The 22333-nt window shown below is 41.0% G+C and overlaps 1 protein-coding gene across 32 annotated transcripts; it reads right to left on the bottom strand.

Annotated features, from left to right (window-relative positions):
- Positions 1 to 801: 801 nt before the first annotated feature.
- On the bottom strand, positions 802 to 21096 carry Mhc (myosin heavy chain). 32 transcript variants are annotated; one of them, XM_013308833.1, is made up of 26 exons: positions 20840 to 20988; positions 20130 to 20397; positions 19434 to 19577; positions 17743 to 17927; positions 17208 to 17403; positions 16909 to 16972; positions 16728 to 16826; positions 15983 to 16086; positions 14688 to 14825; positions 14216 to 14485; positions 13679 to 13849; positions 11540 to 11719; positions 11153 to 11312; positions 10740 to 10798; positions 9679 to 9766; positions 9167 to 9284; positions 8188 to 8305; positions 7431 to 7567; positions 7214 to 7340; positions 6591 to 6800; positions 5273 to 6159; positions 4568 to 4646; positions 3794 to 4039; positions 1869 to 3704; positions 1668 to 1709; positions 973 to 1292 (listed from the first exon to the last, which is right to left on the bottom strand). In XM_013308833.1, the coding sequence occupies exons 2-25, from the start codon at positions 20334 to 20336 to the stop codon at positions 1686 to 1688; spliced, it is 5847 nt and encodes a 1948-aa protein (XP_013164287.1). In that variant the 5' UTR covers positions 20337 to 20397; positions 20840 to 20988; the 3' UTR covers positions 973 to 1292; positions 1668 to 1685.
- Positions 21097 to 22333: the final 1237 nt, after the last annotated feature.

The raw sequence follows: 22333 nt of genomic DNA, 5'->3' as shown, positions 1-22333 counted from the left end.
ACAAAAACTGGGCGCTGCAAAATTGTAAGTGCCAATTCTAATCTGGAAAACATGTCAGTATCACAGTATTTTAAAGGTAAAAACCAATAGTATTATTAACCTAACGATACATAACTAACCTATTTAGAAAATGTTGACTCCTAGCAACTGCTATAGCACTTCCTTTAGGTGGTAGTAAAATTAGATAGATTATTTATTCATAGATCAGGCAACCGGCCAACTATGTCATTCCCTCTGCTAATGAAAACCCAATGGAGCATGTTATGCAATTAATTTATGCCAAATTATTAATATTAAACATGAAATGTTTATGTTTTACATCTTATATAAGCAACCTGACAAAATATCTAGACTTTGAACTTAGGAATTTGAATATGAGAAGTCAGCTCATAAATTTTGATTTCGCCGACTTTGACGTCGTCCGTTCGAAGATACTAAGAAGATACAAAGGCTAGGTATACCATTCCATCAATTTCTGACCTTTTGGAGCTCTAAAATCACACTTTCTGCAACTATAGCAGCCAAAATCTATAAGACATTTCGGTTGCATTTTGCTACATCCTTTGTGAGAATGGATGGATAAGTTTTATGCACGACCCATTACTTTACTACTCTAAAAAAACTTTGCAACATGTTCTTTCTTTCCTTTCTTCATTCGGTTGCTCTTCTAGATAAGAGTTCTATTGCATAGGCATTTAAATATCACAATCTTGTTTAACTAAAACTTATTTTCGATCATTCAATTATTTAATCCAAGAGTAATGTGTAAGGGGTTGGTAAGAAAAAAGAAAACACCAGGTAAATGTTTTATGACAACGATATCGCTTTATTGGATGTCAAAGGAGACGCGGGCGGGAAGGTGCTCGCGGGGCCGGTGAGGGGTTGGCGGGTGTGTCTCTGTAACCTCGGCCCCGCGCGCACCCCTCCGCCCGCTCCACACGATACATACTCCACGGTAATAAATTATCATAAATAATAATAAATATCAACAAATTATAAAATAGCCTTCCGTAAAAAGATTAAGATTCTAATGTAAATGTTTTTTTGGCGTTACAAAATAAGGTTGTATGGTTACTTTCCTTAATTTACAGTTTCTCGTTTCAGGCATTCGTAACACGTTTTGTTCAACTAGGTATAACAATTTTTTTTTATTTTAAGTTACAATTCAACGAAAAATCTGTACAGTCCGTTTTTTGAGTTGTTTGGAACGTTTAGAAATCGCTTTCAGGCGCCAGATCGAACCTTGGTGGGAAGGTGCCGAAACCGTCGAGGGCGGGGCGCGTACGTTGGGGCTGGAAACAAAGACAACTATGAGTACACATCACTTAAACCACATCCAAAACATGCAGGGCACATGCCGCGTGCTTAGGAATAATAGATATAAAGGGAGAAACATAAACTTGTCACTTGATATTCCCATCAAGAATCACAAATGGGTCAAATATTCGCAGGAGAAAACAAAACTATGAGGATCTATGGCACCAAAGGTGTCTATAGAGATTATTACAACCACAAATGAGAAAACATGATCTTTTAAAGCTTTTCATAGTAAGCTTTTGATCTGATTCGAACCGGTTTTAACTTGATGAGATCAGTTTTTCTTTTGTAGTATAAAGGGAGTGGCACTGTCTAAGGTGCTATAAGGTTGAACCACTCTTTTCACTTACTTATACTCCTGTGGTGATCTAGGGGCGCCCTTTAACGGACGCCTGAATAAGAGAAGATATTTTGTTTAGCAATTTAGAATTGTGGATTAAAAACACTAAACAGTGTTCATTGTATTCGTATTTCTGTCTAAATTATTATTTAGAAAATGATTACAACTGCAAAAAGTAATATACGAAAAGTTATGTAAAAGCGACACTCACCGCTGGGCTGACTCCTCTCGCGGTGGATCCTGCACGTCCCTTGCCACGGAATTTGCTGATGGCCTGTTCAGCGAGGTCTGCTCTCTCCTCAGCCTCCTCCAACTCTTGCTGAGCCTTGCGGAACTTAGCCAAGTTGAGGGCGGCGATTTCTTCTGCTTCTTCGATCTGCCTCTTGTAGGTCTTGATCTTCTGCTGCAGTTTGTCGACGAGGTCCTGCATGCGCTCGTGGTTCTTGCGGTCCTCCTCGGCCTGGAAGCTGAGCTCCTTGATACGCCTCTCGCTCTTACGCAGGTTCTTCTGTGCGTCAGCGTGTCTCCTCTGTTCACCGTCGAGCTCGTTCTCGAGTTCCCTGACTCTCTGTTCCAGTTTCTGGATGGCCTTCTTGCCTCCCTTGAGTGCGTTAGCCTCGGCCTCATCCAACCTGACTTGGAGTTCCTTGATCTGTTGTTCGAGAGCCTTGCGGAGTTTCTCCTGGGTCTGAGCGTGTTCCTGTTCAGCGCGAAGTTCATCGGCAAGCCTGGCAGCGTCAACCATGGCCTTCTTGGCCTTCTCCTCGGAGTTCTTAGCCTCGTTGAGGAGCTCATCCAGATCGGAGTGAAGAGTCTGCAATTCGGACTCGAGTTTCCTCTTGGCCGCAGAGAGCGATGCGCTTTGTGCAGACAACTCGTTGAGCTGTTCGTGGGCGTCTCCCAACTCTTGTTCCGCCTGGCGACGGGCACGGTCGGCCTGCTCCAGGAGAGTTCTGGACTCCTCGAGCTCGTTCTGAAGAGCGTTAGCGCGGCGTTCAGAGATGCCGAGCTGTTCGCGGGCGTCATCGCGAGCGCGTTGTTCCTCCTCGAGGGCGGTCTGCAGGTCCTTGATCTGTTGCTGGTAGCGTTTGATGTTCTTCTGGGCTTCAGCGTTAGCCTTGTTAGCGTGGTCAAGAGCAATTTCGAGCTCGTTGATGTCAGCCTCGAGCTTCTTCTTCATGCGCAGGGCCTCAGCCTTACCCTTAGCCTCGGCTTCGAGGGAAGCTTGCATGGAGTCGAGAGCACGTTGGTGGTTCTTGCGGGTGTTTTCGAATTCCTCTTCCTTCTCCTGGATCCTTCTGTCGATTTCCTGTCTGACTTGAGAGAGCTCGAGCTGAGCGCGGAGAACCTTGTTCTCTTCCTGTTCGAGAGCGGCCTCGGCCTCCTCGAGAGCAGCTTGGAGTTCGTCCTTCTCGGCCTCCAAACGCTTCCTGGCCTTCTCGATTTCGTGAATGTTGCGGCCACCTTCACCGATTTGGTCGAGCAAGTCCTTGACTTCGTCAGCGAGGTTCTTGTTCTCACGGCGGACAGCCTCGAGCTGCTCCTGGCCTTCTTCGTAGGCACCCTTGAGGCGGAACAGTTCAGTAGAGTAGTTGCGGCATTCCTTCTGGCTTGCGTCGAGTTCAGCGGCGAGGTCATCGACCTTGAGCTTCCATTCTCCAATGATCTTGTCGAAGGCCTTCTGCTTCTTCTCAGCAGCGTTGGCGATAGCGGTGGCACGGTCAACCTCGAGTTGCAAGTCCTCGACTTCGGTGGCGAGGCGCTGCTTGGTCTTTTCGAGGGCAACGACCTTCTGGTTGAGGGACTCGATGGTCTCCTCGGCCTCGGCGAGGCGGGCCTGGAGCTTGCGTTTGGCCTCCTCCAGCTCTTCGGAGCGGGCAACACCCTCGGACTCGTACTTGGAGCGCCACAGTTGGGCCTCGGCGTTAGCCTTGGAAAGCTGTCTCTGCAGATCAGCCTTGCCTTCAGCTTCCTCCTCAACCTGTTCACGAATGTTGTCGAGGTCGTGCTCCAAGTTGCGGAACTTGCCAAGAAGGGTAGCGCGTTCCTGTTAATAAAATATAATTATTTCATTGTTTATTTATTAGATACCAATGTATTTGTCGTCATTTAATTGACTGAAGCAAATGTACATACCCTGGCTTCTTCGTCAGCGAGCCTCTTGGTGTCTTCAAGCTGTGTGGTGAGCGACACCTTGATCTTAGAGAGCTGAGACACCTGCGACTCAGCCTCCTCCAACTGGCGGAGCAGGTCGGAGTTCTCGATGGACAGCTTCTTCTTGGCAGCATCCAGGTCATTGAGGGTGCGGTTGGCCTCGTCAGCCTTGTTCTGCACCTCGTTGAGGTTGTGTTGCAGTTGCTTGACAACCTTCTCTTGGGCAGCCTAACAGAAACGATAGTTTAGTAATGGAAAGTTATGGTGAGAATGGATTTGTTTTTAATTGTGTCAATAAAATTTGCCTATAATGTCATTTCTAATATGTATGGACATGTTTAATTTTTACCTTGATTTGTTTGTCACAAAATGTTAGTTAATTTCATTATTGGTGGTTGTATTCTAAAATAGTATACCTATTTTGATTTTGTTATATGATACATAAGTTATTTTGTTTATTTTAATTGAAATTCATCATGCATAATATTTTGATTAATAAATTAAAAATCATTTTTTATTCGTTAACTATATGGTTAATACAACACAACTTATTTTAGCGGTTATAGCTTTCGTGCATGTTTTCTCAATGAAAAATTGGTTAAGAATTAATAGGTCAATGTTATTCGTATCGTATTATAGTGCAAGTGTTTACACGTGTTCTGTTTGATCTATATTTAGTTCTTCGAAATATTTTTGTAAAAGCTGCGAAGCGCTATCCAGCTGGTGATGCCAACAATTCTTTTATTTTTTTTGTACCTTTTCGTTGGACAAGTGGTCGAGACCGGCACGAAGGTCATTGACTTCGCTAAAGTATTGAGAGCGCTCTTTCTCAGCCCTGAATGGTTGGAATATAACAAAAATATATAAATAAATAATAGTTCTATGATGTCAATTGCGAACCTAACAGTGAGACAGTGAAATTGTCAAGTTTGTCATTGTGTGGCTCTGTTTCCATAAAAGGAGACACCATGCAAGGATCAACCCAGGCGGCATCCATGCCATTGTGGGTGACATTTTACCTTCTCCCTTGCGACTTGGTCAATGGCCGCCCTTGTGTTGTTAAGCTCGTTGTAGCACGAGGCACGGTCGTGTTCAGCCCTGAATTTTTAATTGAATATATATTCAACTATCAGTTTGTGACTCTCTATACTTGTGTCACTGCCGAACACAAGTGCAGGCAAATCACTCCATTGCCAATGTCTAAATATACTTTCAAATTATACTGTACAACGAATACCCCTGCAATCAAATTTGTTATTCGCCTGCTCCGTAACTTACGCAAGAAAAACGAAGTGATTGTGTATCAGCACATAACGAAAACATAACACTTGGAATTGGTATATGCTACGATTGAAAAACGATCGGGAACCTAATTAAGGTTTAAATGTTCTGTCTCAAATTTCTGAATACAGTAAGACCCTGTAAGGAAAAAACAGCCTTTTTAATATGTATAATACGTACTTAGCCTTGAGCTTGTTGAGCTGGTCGAGCTGCTCGCCCATCTCCGCAACGGCATCGTTGTGCTTCTTGCGGAGGTTGGCGAGCGTCGACTCGTGCTGGATGTTGGCCTCCTCGAGGTCGCGGCGCAGCTTGCTGAGCTCGGCCTCACGCTTCTTGTTGAGCTCGATCTGAGCAGAGGTGGCGCCACCGGCTTCCTCCAGGCGCTCACCCAGCTCTTCAAGCTCACGGGCGAGGTCAGCGCGTTGCTTCTCAGCCTTAGCGCGCGCCTGGCGCTCGGATTCCACTTCCTCTTCCAACTCCTCGATGCGGGCCTGCAGTTCCTTGATTTGTTTCTGGAGCTTGCTGACCAGCGATTGCTCGTCCTCGAGCTTGGCGGTGAGCGAGGAGATTTCCTTGTCCTTGCGCTGGATGGTCTGTTCGAGCTCCTTCTTGTTGCGTTCGAGGTCGGTGACGGCCTCCTGGGTGAGCTTGAGGTCTCCTTCCACCTTCCTCCTCTGCTTCTCGACGTCGGCGCGCAGTTTCTTTTCGCGCTCCAGGGAGTCTTCGAGCTCGTCGAGGGTCTGTTCGAGCTTCTGCTTGACCTTGTTGAGGTGGTTGACCTTGTCTTCGGCGGCCTGGAGTTCCTCGGAGGTCTTCTGGTTGGATTCGCCTTGCATCTTCTTCTCCTTGTTCAACTTGTTGATAAGCTCATCCTGGTGGGCGATCTCATCGTTCAAGTTGCGGATCTGGTGGTCCTTGGTGGCCTTGTCCTGTTCGGACTTCTGGACGGACAGCTCGAGGTCTTCAATGTCCTTCTTGAGGCCGGAGACCTCCTGCTCCAACTTCTTCTTAGCCTGGAAGAGCTGGTTGCGGGCATCCTCTTCCTGAGTGAGGCGGTCTTGTGTGTCCTAAATAAAGAATTATTGCTACAAAATTTGCTTAACGATTATATTAATTACTACCACACATCCGCTAAGAGTGTCTGCGCAGTGTCTATCATTACAATAGACAAGTAATAAAAGTTGCAATAAAGTGCGCATGTGGGCCAGAGACGCACGGAAAATGTTTCGTATTCGAAGTTTGTGTTTATTTAATGAACCGCCATAACCTAAACACAAGGTTTAGCTGATTCGTAAGCAGTTTCACCTGAACGAATTTGAATATCAACAACGAACTCTTTTTAGAATATAAGTTTGTAATCCATTTTGGATTGTCTGAAAAAATGTGAAAATATTCTTAATATCAAAATCTTTTGATGAAATATATTGATTACAGGATAACTAATTATTTTAAAAATTCATACCAAAATATATTATAATAATCTTATGGCATAACTTACCCTGAGTTGGTTCTCGAGGTCGTTCTTCTGAGCCTGGAGCTTGTTGGCGCGCTCCTGGGTCTCGGAGAGAGAGCCCTTCTCACCCTCAAGGGTGGAAAGCAGGGCGGTCTTCTCCTCAAGCAGCTTGGCGTTGAGAGCCTCAACCTCCTTGCGGAGCTTCTCTTCCTTCTCGAAAGCCTCCTGGGCCTTCTGTGCCTTCTCCTCCAATTTCTGTAAACGGTCCCCACTTTTATCCACACCGTCCCATACCGACACGTGATTATCGGCCATCGTTATTTAATGGATCACACCATGAACTAAGACTAGGAATGTAATTCGGTTCGTTCGTTGGGTAAGGAAGGGTGGTGCGCGCGCCGCCGACCGATCCGCTACTGAGCCCCGCTGGAGATTTCCAGCGGTCGGGATTATCGCCCCCGCACGTTATACATCGAGTGTGGAAAAAGCGCGCGCCAGCGAGTGGGGGGCGGAATCCAGAAATGGATACGGCAGGTGTTGCGGTGTCACGTAACCGCCAGGTGGGCGCGGTCGAGTCTATTTGCGTTTTCCTGATTCACGCGTGCTAAAAGTGTTGGAATTTATTGGGTCACAGTATATAATGATAAATCACAGGAGGAGATACTCACCGCGATCTCATCTTCGATGCGGGTGACGTTGAGGAGGGGCTTGACCCTCTGCCACAACTTCCACCAGGGCCAGGTGCGGAGCTGCAAGTACTTGCGCAAGTTGCGTTGTACCACTTGGAGGGCCAACCTAACAAATATCCATGTATGTCAGTACACTCATAAAATAAAATAGCGGAATACAAAGTGTAAGAGGTATGTAGATTTTAATCAATTGTACCTTTGTTCTTGGAGCTTCTTGTACTCTTTGCGAGACAAGTAACCACGAATGTACGCCTGCATCCAGGACACAATCTTGGACAACCTATCGTCACGCAACTCTTCCATCTGACCCAGGACACCAGCACGGAAGAACACCTGCTCAGCCATATTCAGTGTTAAAGTAATGCGTCGAGTGCGTAGACGGTTTAGTAATATATACGATTTTATAGTAACAAAACATTTTTATATATACAAAATAAATTAAATATATATGTGTTAATTTTGAAAACATAATGTTATTTTAACATACATCAGGAAGGTGTAGAGACAGGGTGGAACTACAGACATTTAGTGCATTTAAAAAATTGTGTTGAATGCATGCATTTTACTTTTCTTAAGCACGGTATTCTACCTTGGTCTTTCCGAGCCTGAAAGACTCTGAATCCAAGCCGGTGTGTTCGAGAATTTTCTGTGTGGCTTTCTCTGGTGTAATTGGCTCTTTGAGGAGGTTCGGGCACAGAATTTTGTATCTGCGTTTAAGGAGCACACAAGTTGTAAAAACAAATAAATACATGATATAACACTAGGATACCAAACGAGCCTGTGTAGCGTGGGCTCTAAAAGGAAAGCGACCTTGGTACACTAAGGTTTAAGGATCATTGTGACACTGTCAAGTTGTGCCCCAAACGGTACGGGTAAGGATATTGCGATCTATCGGGTGTTCTCGAACCGATGATGTCAAACCGCTAAACTACAAAAACCGACTGTAGACATGCCTTGGTGTGACCGAGACGGTAGGACTCGGGGTCCAAGCCCGTCGCATCCAGGATCACTTGAGCGACTTTCTTAGGATCGGTCTCCTTGTCAGCAGCTTGAGGAGCCAGGATCTTGTAGCTACATTGTCAAAATATACACGCACTCGATAAGCTAATGTCATAGAAAATTCATACAGCTTAATATACGTCGTAGCTTTTTGGTGTCGAAGGAGAAAAAATAACAGCATGACTCTCATTGTCATGTTTTATAGTTGTATCAGTATCTGCTTGTATACCTTTATGTGGGATTTAATAACTAAGGAAGAAATACTCAAGTCCTAATTCCAAATGTACCATACGTATGTAGAAGAAAAATTCAAACTGTGTAAACTAGTAATTACACTCTATTTTTTAGAGTTTCGTGCTATAGTCTTAACATGCTAAGTCAACACTACCATTCATAATCTAATCCTTTTACTATCTTGCCTTTGTATGACCAATACGATAACTCTCAGGGTCGAGTTCGACAGACTCCAGACACTTCCTTGCTGCTATTTTAGGATCACTTTCGGCAGCCATGAGGGCGGGAGCAAGAATCATGTAACTGTTTATAATAATATGTTATTATTTCAAAAGTGGTGGGTGCTTGCTAATAAAAGTCGATTGCTCATCGCCATCCCCAGGTGCGGAGTCTAAGACAGAGTTTACATGAGGAAACAATTTTAGAAACGGTTGCTCACCGTCGCGTGCACATATTGTAATGACGTCAGAAGTCAGCTGCAATACCAGAATAAAATAGTTTCTATAGAAACTTCCAGAGCTGAAAGAATTTAGTTTACACCAGCTAACAGTGTTGACGCCACTTATAAGAATAAATATGATCCTTGAATTCAAAAATATCGTGGTTTATTTAATACTCCTACGGATCATAAATATTTGTCGGTTGAGAGTTGCGCTGGAAATAGATTTTATTGGTTTGTTTTTGAAATCAAAATCTTACCGGAGCTTGAAGTCGGGGTAGACCATCCTGTTGGGGAAACCTTTACGGCAAATACGGATGCCTTCAAGCACACCGTTACAGGTGAGCTGGTGCATCACAAGGTGGGAGTCGATGAGACCTGGACAACAAAGAGATCGAGGTCAGTGATAGCATTCTCTTTAAACATTATCTAGTGAAAAGATCGAACACATTCCCCGACTAATTTCAATTAGTAACGCCAAAGAATCTGGGGCTATTAGATAAACATCTTCATAACTAATTCTTTTAAATGATGACACATTTAAAAACTTTTCATGTATCGTAAAGCGATGTTATTTTTGAACAGCTGAATCATACAGTTGAAAATTTGCGATGCGTCACTATCTAAACTTTTCGCAAGATTAACACATTTCCTGTAATACGGGGAATGATTTCAAATTTCTTCAGTTTTGAGAAGAACATTTTACGTATAATTTAAAGTTGTTACTTTTGTAAAAGTATTAGGATTTAGTAATGAGATTTTGTATACTCACCAGCCTGTTTCAATTCGTTGGGAATGATACAACGGACGAAGTGAGGCTGTGTTGACCTCAAAGTTGTCATCAGGTTGTTAAGTTGTTCCTATAAGAGTTACACCATTAAAATGTCTGTCTTTAGCATGTTTTTAGTCAAAAGCAATATGATTTTTAAGATCAAGGTTTTGAATTACAAATAATTTATTATTGCCATGTTTATAATGACAATATATTTTGGACATAAAAAGCAAACGTACCATGAGGTGAAAACATGAAGTAATTTATGGTAAAATGAACAAGTAACATGGTTAGATCACACAAAACACAACAAAAATTACACAAACACACACACAAATAGCTCGAGTTTTTAATCGGCAGTAAGTAGGTCGAAACTAAGACCAATAAATGATACTTTTAAAAACAATTTCCGGTTTTATACTCTTTAGAATTATAAAACAGATCGACACAACTGCTTTTTAAGCGTGTCGTGTTTAAATGATAATGATATTAATTGAATATTAAACATTTAATAAATGAATTTCGGAGGTGACAATTGCCTCGTTGGTCTCGAAAGTTTCATGTATTTCTCGTCACTGTCCTGTGTAGAGAAAGCCACTGGTATGCAAAATTGATGCACTACATCCAAGTAGTAATAGTTGACATCATTAGGATGATATAAAATCAAATCCAACTAAGGAAAATCATAAACACATAAGTACCCTGTATGCGGAGGAGACAGTAGCGAAACCACCGCCCTTCTTACCGCGACCGCCTATGGATATACATTTACAAGCAAAGATTAGTTAAAACGGACGGACACAAGAACGTCACAGGGACTACACATTTGACAATAAGACTCGTAGATACACCGACAGGACACTCGGCAACATGAGCTGTGCTGTAAAACATACATTGACGTGGACAAGTGATTAATGTGAAAGCATAGAGGACTGGCTTCTGGGTGCAATCGTATTGACGATATGAGCATCTGAAACCAACCCTAAGCGTGTTGTAGACGAAGACAATAAAGCTACATAGAAGACATTTAAGCAAATCTCGAAAGGGAGATTTATGTTTACCCTGTAGAGTGATGACACAGTCTGGAAGGCAGAACCCTTGGCGCGCTTGCCTCCAGCGCCTAATTTGTTTAAAAAAGAAGTAAGTAATATGACAAAGTATTGAAAAGATTTCATCCTTTTTTTGACATGTTTTAATGAAGATCGGCTTACTGTTGTACTTTGTAAGTACGATCAACTTTATGATGTTTATTATGTTCATAGAGCTGAAATATTAGTGCAATAATGAATATGATTTTAATATCTATCGTATGTTCACAGAAGTGTTTTACAGCTCACGTACCCATTCCTTCAGCACTTGTGTGTTTCTTATAAAAATAATATAAAAAAGACTATTCCTGGGAATGCTTGAAAGAAAATTATAAATTAAATAATAATAAATAAGATAAGTTTTCATGATTGAAATTAACACGTACCCTTGCCACCACCACCAGCACTGGCATCACCAGACTGGCCAGGATGATCAGCGAAGATCTCAACCAACAATTTGTTGGCGCCCTTCTTGAACTGGTCGACAACGGTGTCGTTAAGAGGGTCCTTGTTCTTCTCAAGCCAGCCAGTGATGTTGTAGCCGACCTATTTCAACAGACAAACAAAATATAAGTAAACAATTGTTTTACTCGAAGAGTTCCTAGGAAACGCCTGTTTTAGCAGGAGAAATGGAATTTGACAGACGTTATGTTACTCCATAATTACTAGCTTTATTGCTTTATTTCTTAGGTGTGTATTATCTACTCTTAACAATCGTAGTGTAGTTATTACTTGATTAAGGTTTGATTTCTTAGGAACTTGTAGATACTTACATTTCCAGCGTAATGGCCGATGGCGAAGTGGGCGGCCTGGCAACCAGGCTTGGGGGGTTTAGGCTTCAGGTAGGGAGCAGATTTACCCAAGTGGTTGTTGTTCAACTTCTCAACGAAGGTCTGATCAGTGGCCTTGGGGAACATAGACTCTTCCTCAAGAATGGAGAGGATACCCATAGGCTGAAAACGTATGGAATACGTTAGACGATGAACTGTATTTCCTAAATTGTCTGATTTGAATAGTGTATCAAATATTTGCAAGAAATTCAACTTGAATGTGTAATAAAATATGTAATTGTGAATTACTTTCTTTATTCTTTTGTTTTAACTTTGTATATACTTTTTTTTTGATCATAATAATTGAAATTGTATTGTGTAACTTAATACTAAAAGTGTTATGCGTTAAAATAAAAAGCAACATGCGAATAGAAGAAAATTGTGCGTGTGTTGTACCATCAAATATTATAATGATTTTTAAACTGTTATTTATTTTCCTCTGTGCTAAATAAAACTTACGTGATATTTTAAATTATTTGCAATCACTATGAGAAAAGCCGGTAATCTACGAAAAAAGGCATTTTGCAAATTTTATAGGCGAATATTATTATTATCATTCTTTGGATGTTACTTTGAGTATTGTTTGTGTGCTTCACTAATTGCTGTGTAGAAAACTATAGTAATATTGTGAATGTAAAAACTACATCAGAAATTTTATCTAACAATCGTCTCTATAGTTGTAAATTACCGCGTGCAAGGCATCTAAAGTCAGAATATTTTTATTATCTATTGCGTCTGCGGGTTTTACTTTTCTATTTTTGCCCGAAGCCTCCAGTATTCCTGCTCAGCTTCTAAGATTGCATCAAAAATCTCTAATACCTTTTCTATCAAATCTATCGTCGGTTGAAGATCCAAACCGAAATCAATAAAGGTCCATTGGATCCTTTCTCTCTCATACTCCTCTTGTTCTAATATGAACATGTAATGATTAAAATATTGTTGCAATTTCTCGTTGGTAAAGTTTACACAGAGCTGGTTAAAACTGTTCATCTGCATCGTAACATGAAAAAAATAATCTAACTTAATCAAAGTGGTGCTAATTGTTGTGGCGTGGTTTGTGTGTGCGTGTATGTGTGTGTATCTGAGAAGTGTGTATGTGAGTAGAAGGATTTTATACATAAGAACACACAAAGGTAGCACACAAAACACAATGAGCATTTAGCTTCCCTAACACCTCCAAATGATATCCTTAAATATCCATTTTAGTTAAAGGTTATCTAAAGACTTCACTCGGAGGCTATGGCGAGATGCAAGCGTTCATAGTTGCGTTGCCGCCATATACCTTTTCAATAAGGTCAATGCAATGTTGAAGGTCCATGCCAAAATCAATGAAAGTCCACTCGATGCCTTCGCGCTGGTATTCCTCTTGCTCCAGCACGAACATATGATGGTTAAAGAACTGCTGGAGTTTCTCGTTGGTGAAATTAATGCAGAGTTGTTCAAAACCGTTGTACTGCAGGTAGACAATTAATAAGGAATGTTAGGGGTTTATTATAAGATACAACAAGTACGGATCACATTCCGTCTTCGGTTGAACCTTACGGAGTGACAAGAGGAACTGTGATGGGTTTGGGAGTCGCTTCTATCCCGATAGAGTCGCGATTGCAAACGATACATCTACGAGCCGTATCTATCCCCATAGACTTGGCGAATGTAACCAAACGTAGACCCGCCTTCAGTTGTTCATTAACGATGACGGGCGACGAGCAACGGGCACGTGGCCTATTACCTTCTCGATAAGATCGATACAAGCGAGCAAGTCCATTCCGAAATCGATGAAGGCCCAATTGATGCCCTCCTTTTTGTACTCTTCTTGCTCCAATACGAACATGTGGTGGTTAAAGAATTGCTGGAGCTTCTCGTTTGTGAAGTTAATGCAGAGTTGCTCGAAACCGTTGAACTTTTATAAACAATACGAAACCCAGATGAATGGATAGGAAAAAAATGTTAAGACAAGTCTACACTATAAACATTAAGCTACATATAAAAATTAGTCAGCAGGATACTCAGAGATAGCTTGACAAAACATTGATAGCGCTGCGGGCGGTGCGCCCAACCCAGGGTATCGCAGACCCTATGTACCTTTTCAATAAGGTCAATGCAGGCCACTAAGTCCATTCCAAAGTCAATGAACTCCCAGTGAATGCCCTCCCTGGTGTATTCCTCTTGCTCCAACACAAACATGTGATGGTTGAAGAATTGTTGCAGTTTCTCGTTTGTGAAGTTAATACAAAGTTGTTCGAACCCGTTGAACTAAAGAAGTAAATTTATAATATTATCAAAGAAATCGTTTGGGTGGATTTTTTTGTACATTAATCCACCCGATTTCCAATCACCTTTAAAATTTTTTCTGGGATTCGAACCCAGCATATGAATACACTACTGACAAGGATTCTGTGCTACCTGCTAAGTAAATCCTGTGAAAATAAATATTAATTACACATTATAAGTATTATCTACAGCTAGATGTAGGCCTTTTTTCTTTTTTTCCAATTTGACGTGATCCAGGTGTATCAGATGGTCACGTCTGTCTCTTGATCTTAGAGATGTTCCTTAAAATTTACCTACAAGGAACTAATACACCAAGTTTCCCAAGATCCCCTTGCTCCAAATACTCACGTCGAAAATCTCGAAACCAGCAATATCCAGCACACCAATGAAGTGCTGCCTCTTCTGCTTGGTGTCTAGAGTCTCGTTACACTTCTTGACGAGCCACTTGAAGAGACGATCGAACATGCCCTTGCAGAGAGCACCCACGGAGTTGGTGACCTGGTCCTTGTTACGACCCTGGGTGACGAACTCGTTTCCGACCTTGATGCGCGGCTTCAACAAGTTCTTGTACAGATCCTGGCAGTCGACACCGAGGAGCTTGGCAACCTTGTCACCATCCTGTAGAAGGAGAAACACGATATGTGAGACAAATTTTAATAAGTTAAATCTATAACATTTTGTCTATCTGTTCCATAAAAAAACTAGACTTTCTGTAATGATTTAGATCCTATGAGTGGTCTACTTTTGCTGCAACATTCTGCACGTAACGGATATTTAAGAACGTTTTGTTGTATCATTAAGTCGTAAAAATGGTTTTTACCTCGGTACCGTCAGCCTCAGCCTGTTCCTCGCGACCCCTCTGCTTGAACTTCATGCAGCCCATGTGCATGACGGCGGCGGTGATCTTGTACACATTGTCCTTCTCCTCTTGGGTGAAGCCCAAAATGTCGAAGGCTTGCTACAATTGTATAAACAAATATTAGGTTAAGCTATTTTAGCTGATTTACATTGTGATGAATGAAATTATTAACAGGTGCTCATAAATAATATGATAATTTAATTAACTAGTGTAAAATTTTCAAAATGTGAATACCAAAATGAAATTAAAAAATAAAAACACTTTATTGTGAAAGAAATAAACAATATTAAATCAATATTAGTATTTTTGTTAGTAATTGATTAAAAGCATTAAGGCGGAATTAGTGCTATAATTCTTGAACTAATGCACAGGATTTGCGAAATGCTATGTTCGGGTACGGGTACAATATAGCACCCACTATCGTGCGAGCATACAATATTTTCGGGGTCTATTGAACCATTTGTCACCAATAATTTCAGTTTTACAAATGGTCGGAGGGTATCTAATCTAATCACTACGTTCTAGAATGTTCAAGGAACGTCTGGTCGCTTTTCACAAGGGACACCAAATATTGTTTCTATGTAACTTACATCAGTCAAGACACATTCTTCGCCGTCATCGACATTTGGGATGGTAATCTTACCCTGAGAGACGTTATAATAATCATATACGTCGTTGGATAACATACACATCTCTGTAGATAGAAATCAAAATAATTTTATTAAAGTTAAACAAAACACTATTTTAGACGCTCCGATATCTGCTAACCTAACCGTACTCTTCAAATAGTTCACCTGTAATTGTGTCGGTGTTATATTACTGTGGGGGGTGCTGGTGCTGGACAGGGAAGGAGCGTAATATATATCGTGATATAAAAACCTGTGCAATAAGCCCATCTGAACCTTTGCAAGGAGCGAGCAATCATGTGAATGTCAGAAATTTGGTGATAACAGGACTACGTCCGAAAAATCCAATCGAGACGCGCGCTCCATGCGAAAGTTCGCAACTTACGAGCGTCTTATCAAATTCTTCGGAATCGTTGACTCCAGGTATCCGAGTCTTCCCCTGACTAATGAGGGGATAGTCCCCGATGCGGTTGCTTAGCATCGTTAACTCTGTAAACACGAAATCATCTGACATACACATGCAAAGACCGGTGCGGCCGTAAGCGAAGCAAGCGGAATGAAGTAGAGAAGTCGACAGATAAAAATGTTTTTGCACAATGAGATGAGCCATCAGTCTCGTTCTAGACTCACGTCGGTAAGCCTCATTTCCTCGCCGTCATCGACGCCGGGGATTACGGTCTTGCCTTGGGATACGATGTTGTAATCCATGACGTTGTTGGACAACAAGCAGATTGCTATAAAATTACACCATTTACAGTCACGTTTGGTATTTGGTGCTCAACTAAAGGGTTCAAAGGGTGAACATGCTCTAATACAACGGATAAACTATTCTAAACATCTCAGGCCGTTCCAGGGCGAGATATAGTCTGTATCCCGCGCGCCGGTTGCGTGCGGCGCGCGGTACAAAAGAAGTAACCAATGAACACATTGCATCGTCGTCAGAGCACTCCAAGTCTCTTGGAGGCTCAACTTACATCAGTCAATAGACATTCCTCTCCATCGTCTACGTTCGGGATGGTGGTTTTTCCTTGCGATACGATGTGATAATCATATACGTCGTTTGACAGGAGACACATGTCTAAATGGCGGAACTCAATTTAAATTATTAGGGTACTACATGGTAAATCGGTAGGGGCAGTCTCGTTACACAGGTGTTTGTATAGTGTACGTGATAGTTTCTCTATTCAAAATTAATCTACTTAATAAAATAATTTCATAACCTAACAGTAAACTAATAAAAAACATATCACCTTAAAAGTAAACTGAACATAACAAATTGAACTTTACTACAAATATAATAAATGACAATTTAGTTTACAAAATAAATTATAAAACTTAATATTTCTTGTACAATTTGTATATTGACTATACGCACCCTTAAGGCCAGCGACGGATCCGGACATCATTTGGTAGAAGATGTGGTAAGAACGCTCCAAGGCTTGCTGGGAGATGACACGAGCCTTCTCAAGCAGGTCTGGCGAAAAAGAATAAAATCATAGTTAAGTACAAACTTCATTAAGTCAAAATCTACTTAATTCAGGTGATGAAGAACTTACAGGTCTCGATATCAGCACCAGCCAGTTTACCAGAAGGTCCGAAGTGGATACGGATGAATTTACCCTGGAGAAGAAGAGAAAAGATCTTTTAGTATCAGATACAAACATAAATTGGACATCAAAACACTCTCGAGGGCACATTTTATATGTCAATATCACGAACTAAGATTGTGAAAAGAAACTATTTGAACATATCATAAAGTCAAGAATCACTGTATCGCATTTAAATGAATCAACAAGGTAAAATTACTAAAAAAAATATTATGACTAAGGTTTAAATTGTATAAAAAGATACTTACGAATCGGGAAGAGTTGTCGTTACGCACGGTCTTGGCGTTACCGAAGGCTTCAAGAACAGGGTTAGTTTGTACGACCTGGTCCTCAAGGGAGCCCTTCTTCTCTTGCGACGGGTCCTTCTTCTGCGAAGCACCGACGGTGGCGAAGTACGCAATTACCTTCTTCGTGTTCTCAGTCTTTCCGGCACCAGACTCACCGCTGTTGAGTTATTTTTTGTATAAAACAGGGGTTCCAAGTGTCGTGTTAAGTTTTGACAAGAAACTTTTTGACCTCAATTTTTAGAAGTAAACTTTTGTATTTTCCTTAATTTTACTAATGTAAAAAGATCATAAAATGGGGATTGGTTTGAGATTATTTTGGTGTTTTCAAATTTTGTTTCTGCATTAAATATTTTGAAATATGAAAAAGGGTCTTGACAGACACAAACAGACGGACGAGAAAGTGATCCTAAGGGTTCTGTTTTTTTCCTTTCGAGGTATGGAACCTTAATGTATAAGATTTCTTGAAGTAGCATTTCATAAAGTTATAATAACTTACGTAATCAACATAGATTGATTCTCGTGGTTGGTCAACATGTTTACGTAAGCGCCATCGGAAATGGCGAAAATGTGAGGCGGCACTTCCGAGCGACGCTTGCCTCGGTACAGCCTGGCGCATCGGGTCGTGTACACGGGGAACCTCTTGTAGGGATTGATGGCCACACAGAAGAGACCCGAGTAAGTCTGTTGATTATATGAACATTAGTACTGGTGAAGACAATAATTTAATGAGAAATTTGTAACGAAAATTGGTCGTGGGTATGCTTTTTGGATTTTAGTTTCTTGACTTTCAAATCGTTAAATTAATGTATCTGTTCAAATTATTATTTCAATGTGACTGGAATGGGCAATTTTTACTATCCTAAGATTATGACTAATTTTTTGCTGTACTAATATTAGGAAGGGACGCTCTTGCTTTAGCTTTTACACGACCATTTTTGTTACATATTCGACACGTAATAATGGTAACACGTAAAAAATTCCAAAGTTTCATGATAAATATTTTAAAAAACATTCGATATTTATTTATGAAACTTACTATTTTCCACTGACGTAACAGATATACAAAAACATCCTGTCATCTCACTTATCCTCTTTGAATAAACAGAGATAAAATATATTTTTGTACAAGTCTTACGGCAGTGGGAATTGATAGGAACAACTGAATAACAAAACAACTCAAATGACCACACCAGCACAGAGATTGTATTGTAATGATACTTTCCCTCTATGTGCTAAGAAAGTTTATAAACAAAATATTCTGTACATACATTGATAAGTATATTTATTATAATATAAACAATAATATATGTCTGTACAAAATACTATGTTAAAACACAATAACATATAACAAAGGACGTCATAATATCCAATGTCTGGAAAACACTCAGAATAACAGTGAATCTCGACGCTCGTAAATGTTACAATATTGCCATCCCTTTCTCTTTAGAAAATAACAGAGATGGCAATACAGAATAAAATTGTAACGTCATTAGAAATTCACGGCAATTTCTGAAGAAAAAACTATGACAACACTGAGAAAACTATACTAAGAAGAATTGTTTTTTAGACGCCGAGCTGTCCGTTGACCGACTTGTCCTGTGTAAAAGGGTTCAAGATCGGCTGTGAATCTGAAATGGATTGATAGGGAATGGAAACTTGAATGCGACCTTTGTTAATTTTTACTTTCCCAAATTCTTACAAAATGATCTTAATATTATTCTTTTGAGTTTCTTGTCTAATTGTGTTGTAGAATATAAATTAAGTTTGGATGTACTAATTTCTTAATTGTACATCAAATCAAATTCAAGTTCTAATTAAGACAAGTTATAAATAGAGACGTAAAAACTTGATTACACTTTGCTTTTAAATACGCTTATGAAGCGTTGATTGTAAAAGTTTTTCTGTTTTATTGATAAAAATTATAGATTTAAAATTAAACTATTGGTTATTTATCCTGGTAACTTAACTTTCCAAGGAATTATTCTGAAGTTTCTCTTCAAACAATATTTTTTTAAACTTGAACATGTAAAGTCTAAAATTAAGTTTCAAACTTAGAAGTTACTTTAAGTTTTGGTCGCAAATCAAGTATGTGAGAGTAGATGTAGAAAGAGAAGTTTGCTTGGAGTCATGCACGTGGAGAGACGGGGCACACTTGAACGCTGCAACCGCTGCCGAGTCCTGACTTACGTAGATAAGCTTATGATAATATCTCTGCTTCAAGTTATACAAAACCGAAGCGTCGTTGAGGTATGTCAAGTTGGACATATCCTCGCATTTCTCGTACTTAGGCGGGTTCACTTGAGCTACAAGATCCTTCTTGAAGTCTTTGGTCTGTGGGAAAGATATTATCGTCATTATTACTATAGTGGTAAAGGCGCTTTTCGCGCCTACTTACGTAGATGAGTTTCGCATAGTATCGTTGTCTGAGGTTATGCAGCACAGCGGCCTCGTTAAGGTAAGTCAAGTCCGCCATGTCCTCGACTTTTTCGAATTTCGGTGGATTCACTTGTGATAGAAGGTCCTTTTTAAGTGTCTTCTCCTGCTCATTCAACAAATGCATTAAGTATGTGTTTACAAACGTGCACTTCCCCTTAAGTTATTCCTTAATGATAGTACTAAGTTAAAATAAAAATTAAAGTTATCTTTGATAGCAGTATATTCACTTAATTAAGTCTAATATTGTTTCTATTTTTAATTGTCTTTAAGAAAGTTATTTCCATATCTATGTTCTATATCCTCATAAAGGCTTTACTGTTTTTCATGGGGTAATTGCATTAGATTTAATTTAATCTCTCAATAGTGGTGAACTGTTAGTTTATCTAAGTTTAAGTTTATAAACTTATTTTGAAAGTAACTTTAACTTATCCTTGCTGCCATAATTACCTCGCCTCCGGGGAGGTTGACGGTCACCAGGTCGCCCTTGGTGGCCTTAATTTCACCCTGCACGAAGCCCTCCTTCTCGTCTGGTACCCAGCAAGCTTTCTTGCCATCGTAGGGCTTGCTTTGGTCGATACGTTTCTGTTCCAGAGAAACGAACAGGTACGGGGTCGGATCGGGGTCCTCGCCCTCTTGTACTTGTGGCTTCGGCATTTCGGAGGGCTAACGAGACTTTGGGCTAGTCGAGACACGAGAACACAGCCCTGGAGCCTTCCTGTGGAGCACAGCGCGTTAGACTGGCCGCTATCGAGTGCCGCCGCAGCGCCCGCCCGTGCGGCTATTTGTGGCCGTAACCCGAGTAGAGGCCGATTTGGGAACGATGCCAGCGCGGACGCCGTTTGCGTAATACCCGACTTTCGTGCGTTCGTTTTTATTGGCTATCCCGATCGGCTCTACGCGGATGTTACGTCACTGGAGCGCACTGGAACACCGCCAGCGGATTTACTCGATCGTGCTTTGTTGTTTATTGTCTTTTATGGCAATGGCTAATGGATTCGAATTCCGATTGTCGTTCCGCCTCTTTCGCTCAATTAATTGTTCAATCGAGAGTATAATGTATGACTGTACCTCTGTTGTTATTCGTGTGTCGTGTTGTGTTAATGTTACTGGCGTCTGGGCGGGACGATAATCGGTTCGAACTCGTTGGTAATATTTACTATTTCGTTTACTGTTGTTCACACTCAACGCGCAACGACCATCACCATCGATCAATAAACAAACGGTATCCACTGGAGAGACCACTCGCACAAAAATCCAAATCCAATCGGCAAATCAGCTGGCGCGTTCGACGTCACACGGACACTCGCGGTACACGATAACACAATCGCACGGGGCGTGCACGTGCGTGCCTACTTACGTTTGAAGCCGTTCTGACCGGCGGCGGGGAGCGCGGTTGCTTTTTATACCGGGAACACGACACCACGACGCCCGATCACCCCATTTTAGGCGGATGCGCGCCGCCGGGCCACCGGCCGTTGGGCGGGCGACGCTTTCAGACGGGCTTGGCTTTCACTGGAGCGACTGCTTTGCGTGGCCGCGCACTGCTACCGCGCTCGCCGCGGACGTCGAGCGCTCACCATCCGAACTCTATGCCCTTCCGTATCTTATCTATTACATCAATGTTTATAAAATGAAATTAACCATGATAAAGTATTACAGCGGTTATTGAAAACATACCTAAATACACAGATATGTGCAAATGAATGTGTTTTACATTCACTATTCGGCTGTTACATACGATCTATATCCGCGTAAATTTTTACGATATCTCTTATTACTATTTTATCGATATAAAAGTAATAAACTTTTAAATGGTTTACTTAATCCTCGTAAGGTAATAAAAATAAAAAAGGATTAAGATTTTAAATCTGAACACTTTTTATAGAAAACACGGTAATTAATAAAACTAAAAATAATAGGATAATTAAAAACAGAACACCACCGGCTGCGGAATCCCATGACTTAAACAACCACACAGAAGACAGGCGTGAAGTGGAAGCAATTCCGCGTTTCGTCTGATGAATGTGCGTCCCGGAGGCCTAATTTAGTCCCCTTTCCCTTCCCACCCTTATTCTTATAAGGAAAGGATGGGAAGTGGAAGTGGACCTTCCGGATGAGAGGATGCATAGAAATGTTTTCTATCTGTGCATCCTCTCGTCCGTCGATTAAAGGTAGGCAACGCATATGAAATTGCGTATGTCTATGGGCAACGGTCACTTCGCTATTTCAGCGATTACAGATGGCCGCTCGCTCGTTTGCCACCTTATGATATAAAAAAAAAACTGTGGTCAGGGCTGCAGACAGGAACCTTCTCACGATGTATATAGGATAGTATGTAATAATTTGCATAACAATAGAGTTATAACAGTTATATTTCTATCTTACATAAATGCGCAGATTACCCTCTGCATTAATTTCGAATACGACATTGACTTTGACAGAGTCACAGAAATGCTATCTTAATTAAGAATTCGGAACCGTAGAATAGAATAGTCGTAGACATTTTTACAAATCTTTAATACTTCAAGTAGTAAAATCTACAAATAGCTTAAGATGAATATATTTTCATATCCTGTGATATCACTAACGCTCTTATGGATCTTACGACAGGAGTTGTCCTGACCATCGCAATTCAGTGATAACTTGGGTTT

Source organism: Papilio xuthus, unplaced genomic scaffold, assembly GCF_000836235.2.
Source record: "Papilio xuthus unplaced genomic scaffold, Pxut_1.1 DF827789.1, whole genome shotgun sequence".
NCBI classification, from domain to species: Eukaryota; Metazoa; Arthropoda; class Insecta; order Lepidoptera; family Papilionidae; genus Papilio; species Papilio xuthus.
Note: the sequence above shows the minus strand (reverse complement) of the source record. Positions and strands in the feature narration are given on the sequence as shown.